General features: G+C 33.2%; 1 protein-coding gene across 6 annotated transcripts; it reads right to left on the bottom strand.

The window, feature by feature from the left end:
* Positions 1-838: 838 nt before the first annotated feature.
* On the bottom strand, positions 839-11,464 carry LOC148611298 (uncharacterized). 6 transcript variants are annotated; one of them, XM_088591727.1, is made up of 4 exons: positions 11,387-11,464; positions 2,697-2,895; positions 2,044-2,277; positions 839-1,911 (listed from the first exon to the last, which is right to left on the bottom strand). In XM_088591727.1, the coding sequence occupies exons 1-4, from the start codon at positions 11,402-11,404 to the stop codon at positions 1,526-1,528; spliced, it is 837 nt and encodes a 278-aa protein (XP_088447853.1). In that variant the 5' UTR covers positions 11,405-11,464; the 3' UTR covers positions 839-1,525. The 6 variants fall into 6 exon arrangements, with proteins under 6 accessions (XP_088447853.1, XP_088447854.1, XP_088447855.1 ...); XM_088591728.1 differs by having other exon boundaries at positions 839-1,887; XM_088591729.1 differs by adding an exon at positions 7,083-7,148 and having other exon boundaries at positions 839-2,277; positions 11,387-11,428.
* Positions 11,465-21,209: the final 9,745 nt, after the last annotated feature.

Genomic DNA, 21,209 nt, shown 5'->3' with positions numbered 1-21,209 from the left:
ATCCCATTGCTTTCAACGTGTTCAAAAACGAATCTAATCAAATGTAGGATTTTCTTGAACAATTTTTAGAAATGTAATACGATTGAGTAAGTTGAAGTTGATATTGTTATAAGAACGCAATACGACAACTTCGGAAAATGATATACAACAATACTAATAAACGAAATATACGAATAATCATATCTTTCACATTTAGCTTTGTATAAATTAACACATTCAGGTCAAACTTCTAAATAAACTAAGGCTCATTTATCCACACAAATTTTATTCCACAGAAAGAAAGAGTTCACGTCCCTGTAAAAAGATGAATAAAAGGCTATCACAGACTACATCTGTTGTCATTTTTTTTTCATTTGTATGGTGCGAAGGGATATATTACTATTTGAATGATGCAGGAGCAATGATAAGAGAATCTATACTCCTATTTGATTGTATTGTATCTGTGACGAACTTGTTATCTTTATGTACTTTCTTGTATAGTCTTTATGCACAGTTGCACATGTTCATAGATTATTATGTTTTTCTGTGCACAGTGATTACAATTAGTCTTTAGCTCACAGAAATCTTGTTTTTGTATAGTGAAAGCCTTTCGTTTGTTGAAAACGTTGTGCCCAGTTACCTTTCATGTATATTTCGGTAATTTAATTTATTATGTAGTAACCTATATAAGGATAGTGTTAGTTTTTCGGATTAGATTTTGAAAATATATTTTTTTCTCTTCATAACGTACCAGTTCAGATTTTTCTTTCAAACTCACTTATTCTAATTATGTAACTATATGTTTCTTGTTAACTGTGGTGGAATTCGTACTTTTCATTAATACATGTATATGGATTGTACATTTCTCAACTGTTTTAATTCAGAGCTGGTTATAATTACACTGATTTCCTTCTTTACAATGCAAAACTTCTTACAGACAAGCTTGAGGAGCAGTGCCATGTTAATGCAAAATTTAAAGTAATAATGCCAAAAGTTTTAGGTCTCCCAGGAGTTTTTGTATTTTTTTTGTCGCAAAATGGACATGGTGCATGCATTTATGTGAATGTGTCTAGACGAATAAGATGACGCTTGTGGACATTTTTTGCAATGCTCCAGAGTAGTTTCTTTTTTGTATGGGGTCCATCTAGCAGTTTCTGAACACCATCAGAATTTCTAGTATACAAATTAACAACTGATAAATTTTCAAAAATACACTTGTTCAAGGTGAATTGTTTATCGTCCTCTCTAACAATGATGACAACAGCATGTAAGGTAACCTGACCATCAGAAAAAATCTTCTTCATAACATCCAGAGCTTTCCCCATTATATTCCCAACATGAAAAGAACCAGGAACTACTTGAATAAGGTACAACACACAGTGTTTTCCAGTCTTTGCCTTTTTCTTAGGAGGGCTGCTTTCGTCAGTATCTCTTTGCTTATGCACAAAGTCATCAGTATCTATTTGCTTATGCAAAAAGTAATCAAATCCAATGAATATTTGTGGATAAGTGACAAAATCACCTTCAAATGATTCAATCAGTTGTTTTAAATATGCACCAAATAATGAATATTTCTTAGATGTCCTCTATAATTTTCTGGTAACTCATTTTGGTAAGAGTCCAAAGAAGCATTAGGAGTTAAAAAACTTTGAGAAGGCATTACAACAAATTTAAATTTATTCATTTGAGGAATATTATGTCTGGTCTCAGATTTTACATAAAATGTTTCTAATGCTTCAACTTCAGGTAAGATAACAAGTCCCGCTTTCTGCTGAGTCTCTATTAGGAGTTTTCCAAATTCTTTTCTTGCGCCACCATTCTGAAACATAATTGTGAAGATTTCATCATTGGCTACTTCCTCCAGCATTTCTTCCATATGAAAAGGGAGTCTTCTTCGCCATTCATTTCCTAGATAAGGAATAAGATGCTTGACTACAATATAAAAATCACCTTCTTTAAGATCAAGTCGTAAGATATCTAAATTAGTTTCTAAATTATTCTTCGTAACTCTGCAAATTTTCATTTCAAATATGTTTGAAGCCACTTTTAAACAATTAGCCTCACCTTCAGAAAAAATACATTCTCCTCTATCTGGGATATATTCCAATAAAATTGATGTGTGGAGTTGGAACATTTTGTATTCTTTATTACAACCAGTCTGACATCCTTTAAAGTTTGCAATTTCATTTTGCCTATCTAATGTATACTGTCTCAACACTTCAGCTACTGTTAAACCCGACCTTTTCATGAAATAGTCTAGCACTAAATGAAGCAATTTTGGTGTCACAATGAATCTTTCTGAAAAAAAACAGCATAAATTTCATTTCAAATATCAGCAAGACTGGCATCATTATAACCCAGTGACTGCAAAGAACCTTTCCAGATTCTCAAGAATGAGTCTTTATTTAATTGTAATTTAATTTAATTCCCAAAACCTAGTATATTATGTGCACTTGCTGTAAAACCTGTCTCAATCAATATGAAATTAATTTCCTTCTCACTTGTGATATCCTTTATTTCGTCTAGATAATGAGAGTTGTGCATTGTCACATGATCAATTATAACACAATGGCCATCCTCAAATTTCTCAGAAAATTCATTGAAAGTTTTTAACTTCTTGTCTTTTGAAATTATCTTTTCTAAGTCAAAGTAGTGAATTTCACTGTCACCATTTTTTCTACATTCCAGAACATAATACAACACAGATGATGTTTTACCTAACCCTTCAATTCCACTCACATAATTCCATAGTGGCATTCCCCGTTTGCAAACATGAATGTGTGTAACAAATGTCTCATGGAATTTAGTTTTTAAAAAGTATCTCCCTGAAAGAAAGTCAGTTCTCCTTGCAAAAAACTTAGCTTCCTCATCATCCTTTATATGTAGCAGGACACTGGACTCAAATGAGGTGCCTGCCTGAAATACAGAAAAATAAATAATGTTGAATTCCAATACAACAAATAATATTCTACAAAGGCCATGAGACCGAAAAAAAAAATGTGAGAAATGATGATACCCTATTTCAGTCCCCTATGTTCTAATTCAAAATATGGCAGCCATGTTCTTGACAAATCACAAATCTCCAAATCAGTTCTAGGCAGAACTACCCATAGAAAAATTCAAATCACTGGCAAGTATGGTTCTAATTGGTAGAGGCGTCAGAGTAGAATTATTTTTATCATAATATTAATAAAATGTGTCTTGGAGGGCAGTTAGATACATGTATGGCTACAGAGGTACATTGAGAACCCTGAATTGATGGAGCAAATATGGGCACAACGTTCAATCTTGATAAAGCGTGGACATTTGATTTGATAATATTAGACTGACAATAGAAGTTGTCAAATAACTACATCCTATAAAGCTTGTTTTTGGCCTTTTTCTGACCCATAATTCTGAAATGGTTGGGGCCATAACCCTGAAATCTCTCCTTTTGTAGTTTTGGACATTGCAACAAAATGTTTTAAAGATCAACCAAGTATTATTCTAGTTATTGCACGAAAACCAAATGTCTAGAGAAGATGACACAGACAACTGCACAGATGATGACAATGGCAGTGCCATATCAGTATACAAAGCAAAACTTTTGTGGTTGTATAACAAGAGGCTAACAGGAGCCTGAATCGCTCACCTGGTTGAATATTACCTTTCAAGTGCAATAAATTAAACAAGAAGTTGTCCAACAATTCTGACTCGAGAAAACTTTGATAGGACTTATCATAAGGATAATTTCAGTAAATGAAAGTCTAAATCTATCAAAGTTTTCAAGACATTGAAAAAAAACTGTCATTTTCCCCTGTCAAGGTCAATAACTCTAATAAGAAGGTGTCTGACAAATTTTATGCTTGAAGACTTTTGTAGTCCTAAAAATAAGGATCATTTCAGCAATTTGAAAGAATTTGGCTAAACCTAACAGTTTTGGAGATACATGCGAAAAACTACTGTCTGACTCCTATATTCATTTTTAGTAACAGTGGCCATGTTTTTCGACGGATCAAAAAACCCCACTTCAATTCTATGCAGGATACCCCAAGAAACACTTATACCGAGTTTTGTTTCAATTGGTAAAATAGTGTCAGAGGAGAAGATTTTTGAAAGAAATAACATTACAAATAGCAAAAAAACTTTTTAAAAGGGCAATAACTCCTACATGGCTTAATAGATTAAAATAAAAATTTGACCGCAGATAGATCTCATCATGCTGAACACGTTTATCCCCGTCAGAATTTGGCTAAACTTAACCGTTTTGGAGATATATGCGAAAAACTACTGTCTGATCCCTATGTTTTATTTTTAGTAATGGCAGCCATGTTTTCGACGGATCAAAAATCCCCACACAAGTTTTATGCATAATACCCAAAGGAACTTTCATACCAAGTTTGGTTCCAATTGGTCAAGTGGTTTCAGAGGAGAAGAGTTTTGAAAAATTGTTAACGATGACGACGATGACGGACAACAACGGACGCCAAGTGATGGCAATAGCTCATATGGCCTTCGGCCAGGTGAGCTAAAAACTACAAGCAATGCTCTCTAACTTTATACCCCACTCCCATATGTACCATTAGACCTCCATATTACAAGTAATTTGGATCGAAATCTAAAATAGGGAGTGCACAGCGGCAATATGTAATAAAAGATTCTGTGAAAGTTTCATTCGATTCCATTAAGTGGTTATACAAAATGTAGGAGGAGTAATGGATAAGAGATGGGTCTCCCTCATGTCCCCATATGCACAAGTGATTAAACCCATGCTATGTGAAACCACCCTAATTTATTCCGATCAAAATCTGTAGGAAATGCACAATGGGAATTAATCAAACAGGTAATAAAGATTCCTGGAAAGTTTCATGCAATTCCATTCAAAGTTGCTAAGAGATTGGCCCCCCTGTCCATATACGCACAAATGACAAAGTCCATATTATGCTATGTGAAAGACCAAAATTGATTTGGATCAAAATCTAGGAATGCACATTGGAAACATGTAATAGACACTCTGGGATGTTATTGCAAGAAAACCAAATGTCTAGAGAAGACAACACAAACAACCACACAGATGATGACAATGACAGCACCATATCAGTATACGAAACAAACTTTTTGTGGTTGTATAAGAACTAGAAGCTGAAATGAAGGATAGAGACCAGACTAAACCTGGGGAATTATTGAAAGGGTGGCCAAAGACCGTCACCAATGGAGATCCTTTGTTGCTGCCCTACATGCCAGCAGGCAAAACGGGCAGTAAGTAAGTAAGTCAAAACTACAAGCAATGCTCTCTAACTTTATACACTCACTCCAACACGTACCATTAGACCTCTATTTTTATTTGGATCAAAATCTAAAATAAAATGTGTACAGTGGCAATATGTAATAAAAGATTCTGTGAAAGTTTCATTCGATTCCATTCAGTGGACATAGGAGAAGTAAATTAAATTCTTGGTGTTATTTAATGTTTATTTTTCCTATGCGCATAATTTATGCATATTAGGTACAATAAGGAAATGCCTTATTGCAATTTGTAAAGTTCTATTCCCTCATAAAAAAGTTTTACATTATCAAACATTTAATCACAATTCCATACCCATCATGGACAGTTGAAATCATCTTAAGAGGCATTAGCTGTCACTGTGGGTAGACATTTTATTTTACATTCTTTTACAATGGGTCTACGGGTGAAACATTGACTCTGCTTAATGAAAAATTAACAGTTATCACATAAATATGTCTTGCCTTTCCCACATGGTTGATATAAATTTTCAGTGTCAATAGACTGTGACTGAGGGGGTATACATGTAAATTCAAGTGGAATTTGATCTAGTTTGATACTAATACAACTGCATTTCAAATATCATTGACCTAGCATCCGTAATTCATTCTTAACTGACCTAATCAGAACACTTAAGGTTAACATTTAATTTTCAAAGTTGTTGAACTGTAACTGCGGGGGTATACAAATAAAATAAAGTCAAATTGGATCTAGCTTGATACTAATACATCGTCTGAATATAGCTGATATATTGCTGCTCGGACGTTAAACCCCAACAAACAAACAAACAAGATACTAATACAACTGCATAGCAAATATCATTGACCTAGCATAAGTAATTCATGTTTACTGATGTAATCAGAAATCTTAACTTTAAGTTTATAATGTTGACACCGACGCCAGAAAAGCAACACCTACCGTATGTCTCGCCTTCTGCGACTTTCGTCATAGGTGAGACAATGACTAAAAATAAATATGGTGGGTAGGATAACAGGAAACACACATTATTTTATAATTTGACCTTGTTACAAACATGTATATTTTGTATGCATTTACAAGCATTCCAGCAAAAATAATCTTGCTTCATATACATCTACATAAAATGCCTTAACTTCCTAAAGTTTCATCAAAGCCAATGCTTAGTTTAGGCAAGATCAATAAGCTTACACAAAACATGTACATGGACAAAGGGCTGAACCTAGTAGGCATTGGCTGAAAGCAAGCACAGCATTATTTTACAAGTACATGTATTACCATAGGTTTCGATGTATTACTTGTACAGCTTGAGCTGTGCTCAATATTACCAGTGCAATGTAAAATAATTCAAAAAACATTCAAATTTAATCAGACCATGTTAAAGGTATGAATGCTTCTTTATTTTAGTTACGTTTTAGTATAACATAGTTCTCAGAGATGTCATCAGTTACCTTTGATCTGGTTTTGGTCGGCAAAAAATCCATTAAGTGACATGGGCATCATTTCTAAATCATCATACTAAATTGTACCTTTTATTATTTATAAAGATAATTGAAAAATTTTTTTGGTTCCCTTAACTACAAATAAATCTCTTATTATATGTGGAAATTTCAAATATTCAATGATAAGGCTATATAACTAAATGATCCTAGGAGCATGAATGACTCACTTGTAGATGATGATCTGATCATACTAAGCATATTTTAATGTTATATTAAAAAAAAAAAAACCCAAAATTGCGTATGAACAATTCCAACATTTATTGAAGGGCGGTCAACAATGACAGAACATTGTATCCCAATAAAAGCATTTTGTTGACAAAAGACATTTAAAGGGAAATAACTCCCAACATCAGCAAACTAACCTTTCTGAAAATTTCTGTACAAGTCCATCTTACCACGTTGAACAATTTTACCTAATCAGATCTCACCTAAATAAAACAGGTTATTTAAATATTAATTTGAAAAAAATGCAACAGCAGTCATGTTATATGGCCCAGTGCGGGTCCGGGTTTCAAAAGGAATTGGTCCGCAGCAGCACTAAGCTTGTCCTAAAAGGTGACCAAATAGTGCTGAGAACCCTAGCAGGGTGCTAGGGCACTCTGCCCACAGAACAACCGGGTTGTGTGCCCCAGGTGGTGGATTGGGAAACCTGGCATGTTACATACTGGGGTCGTCAGGATAAAATACAGAAAACCTGACCGCAAACCATAGTGGTGCACCGTGATGGGAAAGATGCCCTATTCCTCGCACATTAAAGAACCCTGCTGTGGTATTCGATAGGGGTAGGAACCTTTGCGCTCCACCACAGGCAGCTAAATTGCCCAACCCTACCCACCCCTCGCTATTTCTTGTGGCAATCAAAATTTGTCGACCCTATTATCCTTCTGTACCATCCCATTTTTCATTGCATGTTCATTTTATCATCCATTTCAGGTTCGTCGCCTGAATATAGCTGAAATATTGCTGCTCGGGCGTTAAACCCCAACAATCAATCATGTTTTTTATGGATAAAAATCAAAATATTCATTTTGTGTACAATACCCTTAGAATATTTTTGTTATTTTTCATTGAATTCCAAATAGTTGTTTCTAAGCAAAAGATTTTTGAAATAATGTAAACAGAAAACATGGTGAAAAATCTGTTTATGGGGCAAAACCTCCAACATCATGGGTCAATTGATCTTTCTGAAAATGTCTGTGTGGGTCTGCTTTAGCATGCAATATTATCCAATGTCACATTCTGCTTAATCCAATGGTTTTTTGGGTTATTTGGTATCTTCTATTTTCAGCAACAGCAACCATGTTTTTTTTTGACGGATGAAATATCAAAACAATCACTTTGTGCACAATACCCTAGAATTTGTTTTTTCTGCCATTTTTCACTTATTTCCATACAGTAGATTTTGAGAAGAAATTTGAAATTTGTAAACACAAATATGGTGAAAAATCTGTTTCAGGGGCAGTAACTCTAACATGGGTCCAATGATCTTTCTGAATATGTCGGCATAGGTCCAGTCCTTATCATACTGAACAATGTCACCAAAATCAAATTTCAGTTGAATGCAATGGTTTTGAGTTATTTGCAAAAATCTGCTGTCGGTCCCCTATCTTCTATTTTCAGCAACAATGGCCATGTTTTTCGACACACCAAAAATCAAAGCAGTCATTTTGTGCACAACACCCTCTGCCATTTTTCATGGAATTCTGTACAGTAGTTAATGAGATGAAGATTTTTGAAATTGTAAATGCAAAACGTGAAAAATCTGTTACAGGGGCAAAAATTCAAATATGGGTCAATGGACCTTTCTGAAATTATAGGCAGAAGTCCACATTATCATCAGGGCTTTCATTATCTTTTCAGTGAACAGGCTTAATAGAGAAAATGGACTGTCTATACCTTCAAAATGCATCAAAGGGGGGATGGGGCCCATTGTGATTTTGAACCGTCCCTTTCCACTGTTTGAACTGTCTACATTTTGACAGTAGCCAATTCCTAGTGAAACCTCTGCTTATCATGCTCAACAATATTACCATGTTTGATTTCAGCTAAATACAACATTTTTTTAGTTATTTGCAAAAATCAGCTGTTGGACCCCTATCTTCTATTTTTAGTAATTGTCGCCGTATTTTTTGAAGGATCAAAAATCTAACCACAACTTATGATACCCAAAGGAACATTTGTACAAAGTTTCATATATTTGTTATTTTAAAGTAATTGCAGAGGAGAAGAATTATGAAAATTTGTTCAGAGATGATAAACGCCAAGTAATGGCAAACGACATTTTTATTTTAAAAATATGATTTGAATACATGTAACAATGGTATACATGTAGGAAAACCATTTCAACATCACTACAAATTTGTCTTTCAAGAAACAAAATAAAGAGGTTGGGGCTATAAAATGATATAAGAGCATTGCTATAGGTCCCCGCCTCGCCACAAGTAAAATATAATGGAATAAATATACTTATGAGGAAAGATAAATCATAGTAGATTTACATAATGTTAAGCCTGTGACCTTGACAGTTGGTCCCAAAGTTAATAGGTTTCTTCTTCACTTCATAAGCTTTCAACTGTCTAAGTTTGATGAAATTCCATGAAGACATTCAAAAGTTGCACATTCAAAAGTAACACTCCAGAAACCAATTTTCAGCTCCTAAATTCTATTTCATTAAGTATGTGACCTTGACCTTTAACTTACTAACCTCAAAATCAATAGGTGTCTTCCTTACCTCATAAACCTTAAACTGTCCAAGTTTGGTGGAGTTCCATACAAGTTTAAAAAACCTAAGTCAGACAGACAGAGGGACGTCTGAAAAGCCGAATTATATAGTCCCCCATTTTCATGAAAGGTGAGGGACAATTAACTTCTATTGTTCTGAATACGTGTGCATTTGAACTTCAGACAGACAGTCTAGGATGTTTCCCCAACTTTATTTTAAACTTACAAAACTAAAATTGTGAAATAGTATCACATATATAGTTATTTTGATTGAATTTAACTTAATATTGATAAGAATCCTGGTTTTCAGTCTTTCATTGTTAAAATTGAATGCCTCCAAGTTCCAACGTACCATAAAGTCCTTTTGATAATGTATGTTTTGCATATACTTATGACCAAAATAATTTGTTGGTCGAAGAATGTGGAGGTTACTATTTATCTAAAAACTAATGTAGATTTTGGAATTTTCGAAGAATTCTACCATTTCGGACAAAATATCCCTCATTATGGCATCATTATTATGTTATACAATCATGTTTTAGAAAACTCATTTTACACAGTGTTTTCACCACAAGTTCATAATAAGCTTAGATTCTAGATGAAATCCAAATCAAATATTTTGCAGAAATTTGGGGCCAATTGTGGCTGTTACAACCCCCAACCTCTTTACAAAATATGAATTATTTCATATGAAACATTTTACAGATCCAAAATTGGCCAAAAAACAACACAATTACAAAATTTAGAAAATAGATATTATCATCCTGAAATTGTTTATTTGCCAACCAATTTGACACTTAATGAGAGGCTAATTAGTTAATATATACAAGTGTGACATCACTAATGATATTGGCAAGCTTTCTAAATGAAACCATGAAAAAACAGTGTTGCCATGCACTAAATATGTACTTAGCACTTCAAACAATATGTGGCATGAAGAAGTATACATCCTCTGTTGACACTAACCACAGAGTTTGGTAATTTTGTTAATTGCTGCCTTTTTTAATTTTCAAATATGACATGTAATAATAAAATTTTGAAGTAAGATTTAAATTATGGATACAATATGTCAATGCATTTTATTTAATTTAGGTCCTTGATTATATGATAGACAACTAAGTTTTTCCTTCATATTTGTAATACATCTTTCACTTTTTTACTTCATTTTATTTCACAAATCCTTCAAGAGCCTCCTTCTTATGATTTTCTGCATTGACTTGTTTAGTGATGGCAAGATTTTTCTTTTTCACCTACTGAACCTTTTTTCAGGCTTTCATTTGAGGACAGTAGGTGTTGATTTTCGCCTACTTTCACCAATTTTCTTGTTTAAGACATCTACTTCAGCAAAATTTGTATTAAGCTAATAGGAAAACAGCCATCTACATGTGGCAGTATATACGGCTACTTTCAGTGAAAAGCCTGGTTATTGTTTTTCATTTCTAGTGTTATCTACACGTAGCTGTATTTTTAGAGTCATCTAATGGATAGAATTATTTTGATTAGTGTATGACTGCAATTCCTGCACATTTTTGTGGTGCTCAGGCCAGATGCAGGAAATACATTATTTTCCTGAAAGGATATATAGTTACCCTTAAGGGAACCAAAATATTTTTTCAATTATCTTAAAAAATGAAAAAGTTATGACCATTTCAAGTTGATGCCCCAAGCCACTCAATGGATTTTTTTGCCAACCAAAACCAATTCACAGGTAGGGCCCCAAGAGTACTCCAGCAATGCTAGAGCTTGTCTGGCAAGCTATTTTCTGAGTTGGTGCCATCCTGGAAGAACGGAATTCCAACCCTCTTACGTTGTAGGAGTACCCTAGGTGATGACATCATGAAGAACTCTCCTTGTTAGCTAGTATAGATTCCCTAAAACATATTTGCTTTTGAATGCATTTGTTAATTTGTATAGTTCGACAGCGATTTGTTTATATAATACTCACCAAGTCAGCCATTATCATTAAATGTGAAAGATTACGGTTACAGACCACCAATTCAACCAATCAGCATTTGGAACGTAGGCAAAAATAGTCCTACGCAGAAATTACCCCTGTTCCTCATAGTGCTGTGAAAAAAGTTCTCATCTCATTTAAAACATTTAAACAGTTTCTGAAAGGAAAAACATTTCTGTTCATTGTATAGGTGCATTTTGCTGCTTGTGATGTGAAGCCTAATCTCCATAATGATTTCTAAATATACCCCTATCTTGTGAAAACACTGAGATTTCCCATGCTATTTATAGACACTTCACTTCCGGTGACCAGTACTGCACTGCAAGTCTGCTAACCCCACATGCCATTCTGAGGATTGTGAGCTGACATATGTAGAATCATGCTGATATATAGTCCTCTGCAGGTTAAAGTTAAGGTAAAGTCCAGAGAAGCCATTGAATATTGTGAAATTAGCATATATGGGAAGTGGAATTAATGGTTTTTAGCCTTACTATAGGATGCAGAATATCATGGTAGATTTGGGGCACTGAAGAGTTTTAGAAATGACAATTCAATAACCCGCCATAGCACTACACGTTGGGTCTCACTAATGAGAGACAAGAAGTGACAAAAAGCGTCAAGAAGTCTAGAAATAGCCACAAGAAGCAGTGAAATTTAACGTCAGCAAGTTTCTTTTTATTTACGGTGAAATAAAAAAAATAAATGTAAACATATTTTGAGAAATTGACCATTTTAAGAAATTAGTATAATTTTTCAACAAGAATTGTTTTTTCAAATGTTATAATGAACAGATAATAGATTGAATAAAACGGTTTTTTTATGTAGTTTCTAGATGATCTTTAAACAAAGAAAAAAGAAAGAAAGAAAAATTATTAAGTTACAAAAAAAAACGAGTTCCAGATTTACTTCTGATTAATGGTGCAATAGTTATAATCTAGAAAAATGATAAGAAAATTATTTGTATTGAATTAACAAACGAATAGTTAAAATATATATATATATTACTACTAGAAATTAATAAATTTGGTTTAGAACACGTGTTTCGACTATTGAAGTCTTATCAGTAACGCTTTGTGCCAAACTGCTCTAGGTTTATGCTTTATTTGGTGTTTTCTGCATTATACACGTGCTTAAATTTTTTGTTTACAATTTTCAACTGTTTATTTATAAGGAAAATACATACTTGGAGGTATTTTCTTGCCAAATAAATTGAACTGTGCCAAAAACATGATTACTTGGGCGGCATACTCCAAAAGGCAAGGGCAAGCCAAAAAATATGATAGCATTTTTTTCTTTTTCTTTTATCATTATTACTACTTTTTTTCATTTTATCCAATTAATATTTATCTGAACAAAAACATGACTATTTAGGCAACTACACAGAGTCGTATTGACGCAAGAACAGATAAATAGAAACATCTATTCTTTAATTCCTCTAATGCAGAGATATGATAGTCATATTTACATTCATGTACAAATGTTTAAAAAAAAAGAGAGGTGAAGCATTTGTCAGATCAGTTTGAAAGAAAAAAAAAGACAACTACGAAACGATTCTTCAAATTATCTACTCATTAGAAAAATAGATACGTGCCGATTCTCTTAGAAACTTTGCAGAAATGTTAATAAATTTGGGAATGACATCAGATTCTAGACTTGGACAATGTTCCATTAACACAGTAACATTGCCAAGAATCACTTGGAGTAAGCGTTCTCTGTTAATTGAGAAAAAAGTCCGTCAAGGTAAACGTATGTTTCGACCCCAAAAACGTCTAACACTGTGTTCCAATATGTGTCTATTATGATGTGAGTACATGAGCAGTCCATATAAAGTGAAATGTTCAATTGTGTCGTAAAATTGTCTGCAACAAACCTTGCACACTGACATATATGATTGTGGAACACACGTCAACAGCTTTGACATGAAAAATATGTTGGGAATTTCATCCGTACTCTTTGCAGCAGTCCATCCAGTGAAAACAGCAGTTGTGTGAACGTTTTTAAAGCGAGAGAGGTCCCTATCACTGTTCATTCTAGTTAAACGTTCATTGTCTGCTTTGGATGCTATTGCGAGTGTGGCAATTCGTTTCCAAACCATTTTAGGTGGGAAGTCTTTTGAAGTTACATAAATATCAAAATAATGTTCCAAATTGTATTTTACAAATATCCTGTATATATCTGGAATATATCCGTACATGTCACTGGTGTCACAGGAAAACAAATAGTCTCTGAAGGAATACACACTTTGCTGTATGACTATGCTCAAGGGACGTCAACTTCTGGAAGAACATTAGTCTCTTTCTGTCAATCTCAAACATGATGTCAATTTTACCGAGCAAACTTTCCACCATATCAGATCGTGTAAGGTCCTTAAGTTCAGTAATCATTTCAGTGAATAATGTTGCATTTTACGCAAAGAGTTTGTATCGTTTATAGTTAAATTCGTCCATAATTCACATCCATACAAGGCTGACGAAAGCACGATTTTCTTATACATTGTATGGTATGTCAATGGATTAAATACAGTGTTCATATTACAAATCCCAAAATGTCCATGGAAGGATTTCCTGCCTTTGTCACAGGCCTTTAACTACGGCTTCAGAACACCTCAGATCGGGAGTAACTGTAATTCCAAGATGGGTTAAATAGGCAACTGCACAGAGTCATATTGACGCAAGAACAGATTTTTGTAAAACTCAACCTGAGGTGTGGCTTCTTTAAGCTTGGGTGAGTACAAACTGTACAAAGCTACAAAACAAAACAAACAAAAAACAAACAAACAAAAATCATCAATGCCTTTTGATCCATGTAAGTGTTATCATAACATTTTACTTTTCGTTGTTTTTATTAACACTTTCACATCAAAGCTGATCTTAACAATCATAGGGCATTTTTCATTTGTTTATTTTTGTTTTATATTATAAATATTATTCATAAATATTTTGAATTTCAGGTTTGTCTTAATAACAAAATTTTATTGCTCTTAACAAGGTGGTCAATAGATTATCGCGTGACCTCCAACAATTAAGTTATTTTTTTTAAAATTTATTGCTGTAAATCCATCTATCCTTCAAATCCGAACAGTAGCTAATTGGCCTGTTACACACGTGTGTTTGTTTATTAAACATGAATGGTTTATCGTTAATTAATTAATTATGTAAGCACACCATACAAGGTTGTCTCAAAAACCGGTGTGTTCCTCGAATGCCAACATGTTATATTTTACCTATTCCTTGAATGCCAACAAAAATATTTCAATAGATGATATTATAACAATAGGTGTTCTTATAACAATTAAAATGTTATAAGTATTTAACTGTTGGGATTAATTGGCGAAGTTGATAAAAGGAACATTCCATACCTTTTTTTTATGGAAAACAGCAGATTTTTAAAAATATTTAAGAATTCAAATGTATAATAAAATTGAATTAAAAATTTGTAAAAATGCTGCAGTACGCCGCCGGTGGTAAACGCTTCAACAGAAAGAGAAAGTTCAGAGCAATTGAGAGCAGACTTGGTTGCCTGAAACAGCGACATGCCAACCGTGAGATGACAACTTTACAGTTTGCAGACTCACATCACATCTTTTACACTTGTACTGAACTGTTATATGTGAAAAGTGTTTTGTATGAACTATTCATCAATTGTTATCAGATAACATTATATGTAGTGCTTTTTGACAATTTGCTAAATGTTTGCTTATGTTTTACGTTTTGTTTTTAGTTTGTTCTGTGTGCAAATAAATAATATATTCTGATTTTTTTTCTGCTTTTTATGCCTCATGTGATATAAAATTATAGTAATAAGAGTATAGTCCTTAAACAACAACCAAGACCAAACACAATATTTAAGTACTATGAACCATTTGTGTAGCAATCACAAATATTTTAATAAGCTGAACAAAAACCTCATACTTAGTAACTATTCTAGTACTAGTATTCCTACATAAAATAAAATGATCGATTGAAATATCTTCAAGTTATTGGGCTATAAAAATAATTCAACAAAAGTCTATTGTGCTATGCATGTACATATATGATTGTGTGATGAAATACTGAAGTTGAAACAGCCAAAAAAAAAAATAAATAAAATAACAACTGGAATAACTATCTAAAGTACGAACTGAAATTAGTCACCTGTAATTTACTTATCTGTTAATTACTATGGATGTTTTGATAAGAATGCACCTTTGTTGTGATAACCAATGACACCTATTCCTTGAACGCCTACAAAATTTTACAGGAAAATTGTCGTAGATCAAAGGATGTTTTCATTCGAGGAACCATTTTAACAAGGGTTTTGTATTTTGTTACTGATTTTTTTTTCACGCGGTCCTGTATCTTTTTTACTTATATAACTTTCAATTTATAAAACACATATTTATATAAAATGTACTTCTATTTTTACAACCTTTTCCAAAAAGCCATTTTTCTCAATTCTTCAATTACTCAACAGGGTTATGTTGCTACAAGATTGAAGTCATCACTACAGAAGTTTTATGGTCGTCATCGTGAACTCGTGGATCGTTATGGTGTATCCATCAGCACCATGAAAACTGATTTATTCAACGGGTCATGGTTTTCCTTTCCTCGTTTGACTACCCCGGACTTGACTTTTTATGAGCAACTCGGCGGGTGTTTCTAGAAAAGCAGAGGACGCTTACCCTACCAGTGCACCTGGTCCATGCTCCCAGTTTTTAGTGGAGTCCGAGTTGTTCATTTACTTTTGTTACTTTGTATGTATGATTTTAGTTACTTTATGTTTTTTGTTGTGAATGTCTGTTTTCCATGTCTGGTCTTTGTCCCTGGATTACATTCTTTTGATTACCGCTATAACCTTGGTTCCCTTGATTACTCTTTCCGTCAATATTTCATTTACTTTTATTTTATTTTAATTTAAACTCTTTCGTTCAAATTTGTATTTCAAATATCTTTAACTTATTTTCTTGACACTTTATTGGAATATCTCAACATTCATTTTTATTTCACCTTAAAGACAAATCCCACTAACCAGTTCTGACGTTAGGAATTTCGTAAAATTTTACTGAAATGTTTTCAAGTATAAAGGCAATGAAATAGGCTTCTAAAATACTGGTCACCGTGCTTTAAATGAAGATATAGCAGTTCAAATATTCGTAAAATCGGGAGTTTTCCGAATTCAATTCAGACGTCTTTGATCTTGTCAAATGTTTTGCGAATTACACATGCCATACACCACTAGATTGATAATTTTCTCTTCTTCACTCTTCTAACCCGGACTCGACTTTTTATGAAAACTCGGCGGGTGTTTCTAGAAAAGCAGAGGACGCTTACCTTACCGATGCACCTGGTCCATAAAATGAACTTTTTATCGTTTCCCGCCAAAAGAAAAAAAATCTACAGGCGCGTAGCTGCCGTTAGGCAAAAAAGCTTTTGCCTGCACTTAATTTTGCCAATTTTTTAATTTTTTTTATAGATAAAATACATCCAGGAGAGGCATAAATGATGCTCTAAAACGCTACCTCCGCGGAGCTTTGGGGGGGCTTGGCCCCCCTGGACCCCCTACCAGGGCTCCACCCTGCACCTGATGGGAGCCTTCAGCGGCCCCCAGACCCCCTGCCGTAATTTTGCCTACCTTCAATTTCGCCTGCCTAACTTTTAACCATATTCACAGCTAACTGAAATACTTCTCACGTTAAGATTTTTTTTTCAAACTTGCTGAATGAAAAGGTATCCCTTAGCTGATGGTATAAATTCTATACCATATAATAATGACACGAAAGACAAAACAATTACGACGGAAGAAAACAGAAGATTAATCTAAAGGCGATATATACATAAATCTATTCTGGTTACATGATCGTGTCTCTTCGCGTGAACATGCCATAATTCGTATTAATATTTTAAGTTACCACAATACTTATTTACACTTCGAATGGCTTATCTGGATCTAAAGTTCAACATTAACAAATGTACGTGGAGTATTTCAACAGTTAGCAGTAATATTTTAGGACGAGAATATTGCACGACAGCCGCCGATGAAGTATTTTTACATGTAACAGAGTCCACATATACCTTCCATTTGTACTTGTACAAGTTAGTGTCTTCTTGTGGCGTACTTTGTATCAAATTTAAAATAAATAGGCAGAATTGAAAATTTCAAGAAACAAAAGGCGGGATCTATTGTTGTCTGACATTTTTCGTTTACATTGAAAAACATTTCGGCCCTCTATGCTGACGAAAAAAGTTCTCCCAAAATAAGGGACCGGTGCCAATAGCAGTAGGACAGATACTTTTTTGATGTAATGCTTTTGTTGGGACCCCCTTTTTTTACTGATAATATCCATAGGCCACATTTTTTTAACTAAATTTTTTAATAACTTAAAAAAAAAACAAACTATTATAACAAAAATAGTCTACAGCATATAAATGCAGTGGAAAATACAACTATTTAACATAATTCATTGTAATTGGAATAACTATATGTATTAAAATAGAAATAACTTAATATCAATACCTCATTTGTAAGATCTTTATTACACTGTATGTATTAATATATTTTCAAATAAATTGAAATGCATTTAACTTCAACAATATAGTTAAAAATGCATAACATATGTACAAATTATTGACTAGAATACTAAAACTTTCATAACATTATATATTTTTTGCACGAAATCATGTTCTCTTTACAAATCTATCCTCACAAATGTTCTTGCTTCGCTTCCTTCGGCCTTGAAATTTTATTTATTAGCCTATTTGAATTCTAGATCTCAAAGAACCGGAAACCATGCAAACATCCGTACCAATTGATGTTATTTTATGAGTATTTTAAATCTTTAAACTCAATATATCCCAAAACTCTTTCGAATTATTTGATTTTAAGTCCTTGAGCTTAATTCTCGTATGAATTCTGTAGTTTTTCATAGCCTTGTTAATTTCACGTTTCGTGCTTCCATAATTCGAATTGCATTGCGCATTAATATTCATTTTTCTGTCATTTTTTTCTGTATGTTATAAAGAAATTATCTCTGTCTATGTTTTATTTATTTCCTCGCATTCCTAGAAATATATATTGTCTTAAGAGTTTTAAATATTACTGTTTATCTTCACCCATTAGCTCTGTATAAATGATCTGTAAATGTTTCATTTCCGGGTATATTATTCATCTTTCCAAATACAGATTTTATGAAAGACCACTTGTTTGACCAAACTTGATGTTTAAAACCCAATCGAGTTATCGATACAATATGCATTATCTCCTAAATTTGTCGCATTGAGCTTCTACAACAGTTTCCTTAATTCAGAAGTATAAAAAAATGATAGAGAGAAACAAAAACAAAAAAAAAACAAAAACAAAAACAAGCATAAAAACTTGACCTAAAGTTTCATGAGAAATTGATTGCATAAAACATATAACTCATTTCAAAATAGCGAAAAAACACGAAAACAACAGTATACATAAAGCCAGACTTCCAGGAAAACTGATTGCATAAAATTAAACGTACAATTCTTTTCAAAACAGTAAAAAAACACCAAAACAACAAACAGCATAAAAAAAAACAAAATTCCCAAGAAACTGGCAGCATAAAACGTATAAATCTTTTCAAAACAGTGAAAAAACATATATACAAAAGCCCACACTTCACGAGAAATTGATTGCATAAAACGTATTACTCTGTTCAAAACAGTGAAAAACATATATACAAAAGCCCAGACTTCAGGAGAAACTGATTGCATAAAACGTATAAATCTTTCCAAAACAGTGAAAAAAAACAGACTTCACAAGAAACTGTGAAAAAAAAAACATACACACAAAAGCCCAGACTTCACGAGAAACTGATTGCATAAAACGTATAATTTTTTTTTCCAAAACAGGGACTTAAAGTTGTTTTTATTAAATGCGGTACTATGTAGAGCAGCAGTGTTGTGTTCATTTAATATAATTTATATATTATATAATATGTTCATCAGTCATAAAGATTGTTTATGATGCACCCTAATACAGTGTATATATACATGTGTGCATGATGCTCAATTGTATGGTCTTAAGAAGAGCAATTATCTAATTTCTTATTCGATTTTAAACAAAACATCAAGTATTTTTAATGATTTTTTCGGACGAAAGTATATGAGAAAGAAGAATTATAAAAGTTAAAACAAAAACAATATGTTCCCCTACTACGTTTGGCGAACATCATAATAAATTAGATTGAGATAGCAAAAAATATACATGGCAAATATGAATGAACTTTTTCGATAATAAAGGGAACTTACTCTATCTACAGACACCGACATATACGTAGGTCAGTGCGTAAACCTTCATTCCTAATAACTAAATTATTTTTTGAAGATGATGATAACATCGACTACGTCAATGCAGGATAGAAAAAAATTAGCTTTATATAGGTAAACCATCTAGTGATGCAACTTAACCAAATTTTTCGAAATGAATATACAGTTAGGGTTTCTTATTTTGATATTTCTTGCACAAAATAAGTCATAAGAAGAGTCTTATCAAATTTAAATAAAATTTTACATTGCTTTCATTTTTGTGTGTCTAGTTAATGATTTATTTGAAAAATAAAACGATTGTATATCGTTTTAATACATAAAACTTTCAATTTAAGGGAGATAATATTTTACCACCTCTGACATTACGATTGTATCCCCATCCCCTCCTAAAACTGGTATATTTTTTTATTTGCATGAAATCATGATTTTTCATATGTATAACCCCAACTCTTGCCTCACTTAATTCTCTAGGCGTAAACTCTATTTAAGCTCCCTAATTAACCTGAAATTCTGGATCCGTTTCTAAATTATATCAATAATAAGGTTTGTAATGACCCTCGCACTAGTTTCAGTTTCTCTTCCGGAATTTCCGATATAGAACGTATTGAAATTCAATGACCAATCTGCATTTTATTGTAAACTTTCGGGAAATCGAAACGCTGCATGTTCAATTTTATGCTTTTTTTATCCTATAGAACTAGATATTTGACACTTTTATCATTATTATTTTTTTTTACACAAAAAGATATTTTGCTCTTAATATTGAACTCCATACGAATCTCTATGCAGACGGGGGCCCATTCACCTGAAACCACAGAATCACGTGACGAGACTTATATACCCTATAGATCGTTTATAAGTTGTCGATCGAACAAGAAGTGATTCTGGATTTGGGCGCCCTTTTTTTTTAAATTTGGTTAACTTCGTGCAAAATTTTAACAAGCTTTGTTCTAGAGCCCCTATTCATATTTCAGGATCCGTCTCGGTCTGTCATTTCACTTGACCGCTTTTGTTTTTGTTTTTGTTTTGTTTTTTGTTTTTTTCTATTTGGTCCGGTTATGGCCACTTGAAAAAAAATATTATGTCACTGACGGATCCAAAGAATTGAGTAAAACGCAGACAAACCACCACACTGACGGATCCAGGGAAATAATCACTTGAGATTGTGTCAATAATACATAACGAAACAAAGAATTCACATGATAGTTTATTGAGTTCCCTTTCTGAGCGTTCTTCATGTTCAAACGTGCATAATTACTTTTTTTTTATCAAACTTCTGATGTCAAAAATGGGAGGCGGGTCACTCCCCTTGGTACTACAATATCCTCGAAAAAAGAAGTGAATCAATCTACAGTTGGTTCCCTTACAAACAAAACCTTCCATACAAGAAGTCACGATGATTTAAGTTGCAAATCAACAAACTCAATATATGGATTAGAATGCAACTTATGTGGTTTAATATATGGCGGGGAAACGCAAGAACGATTAAATAAAAGAATATGCGGTCATCGTTCGGGAATTAACACCACCCAATTCCCGACAGT

The sequence above is a fragment of the Perna viridis genome, chromosome 7, assembly GCF_037379345.1.
Source record: "Perna viridis isolate PV_CMFRI_1.1 ecotype Kerala chromosome 7, ASM3737934v1, whole genome shotgun sequence".
In the NCBI taxonomy this organism is placed as follows: Eukaryota; Metazoa; Mollusca; class Bivalvia; order Mytilida; family Mytilidae; genus Perna; species Perna viridis.
Note: the sequence above shows the minus strand (reverse complement) of the source record. Positions and strands in the feature narration are given on the sequence as shown.

Bases quoted from the DNA above. Each gene is read 5' to 3' on its own strand.
- LOC148611298 (XM_088591726.1), bottom strand. The intron at 2,278-2,696 runs GTAAAACATCAT...GTTTTTTTTCAG, and splicing joins GAGTGGAATTGAAGGGTTAG to AAAGATTCATTGTGACACCA.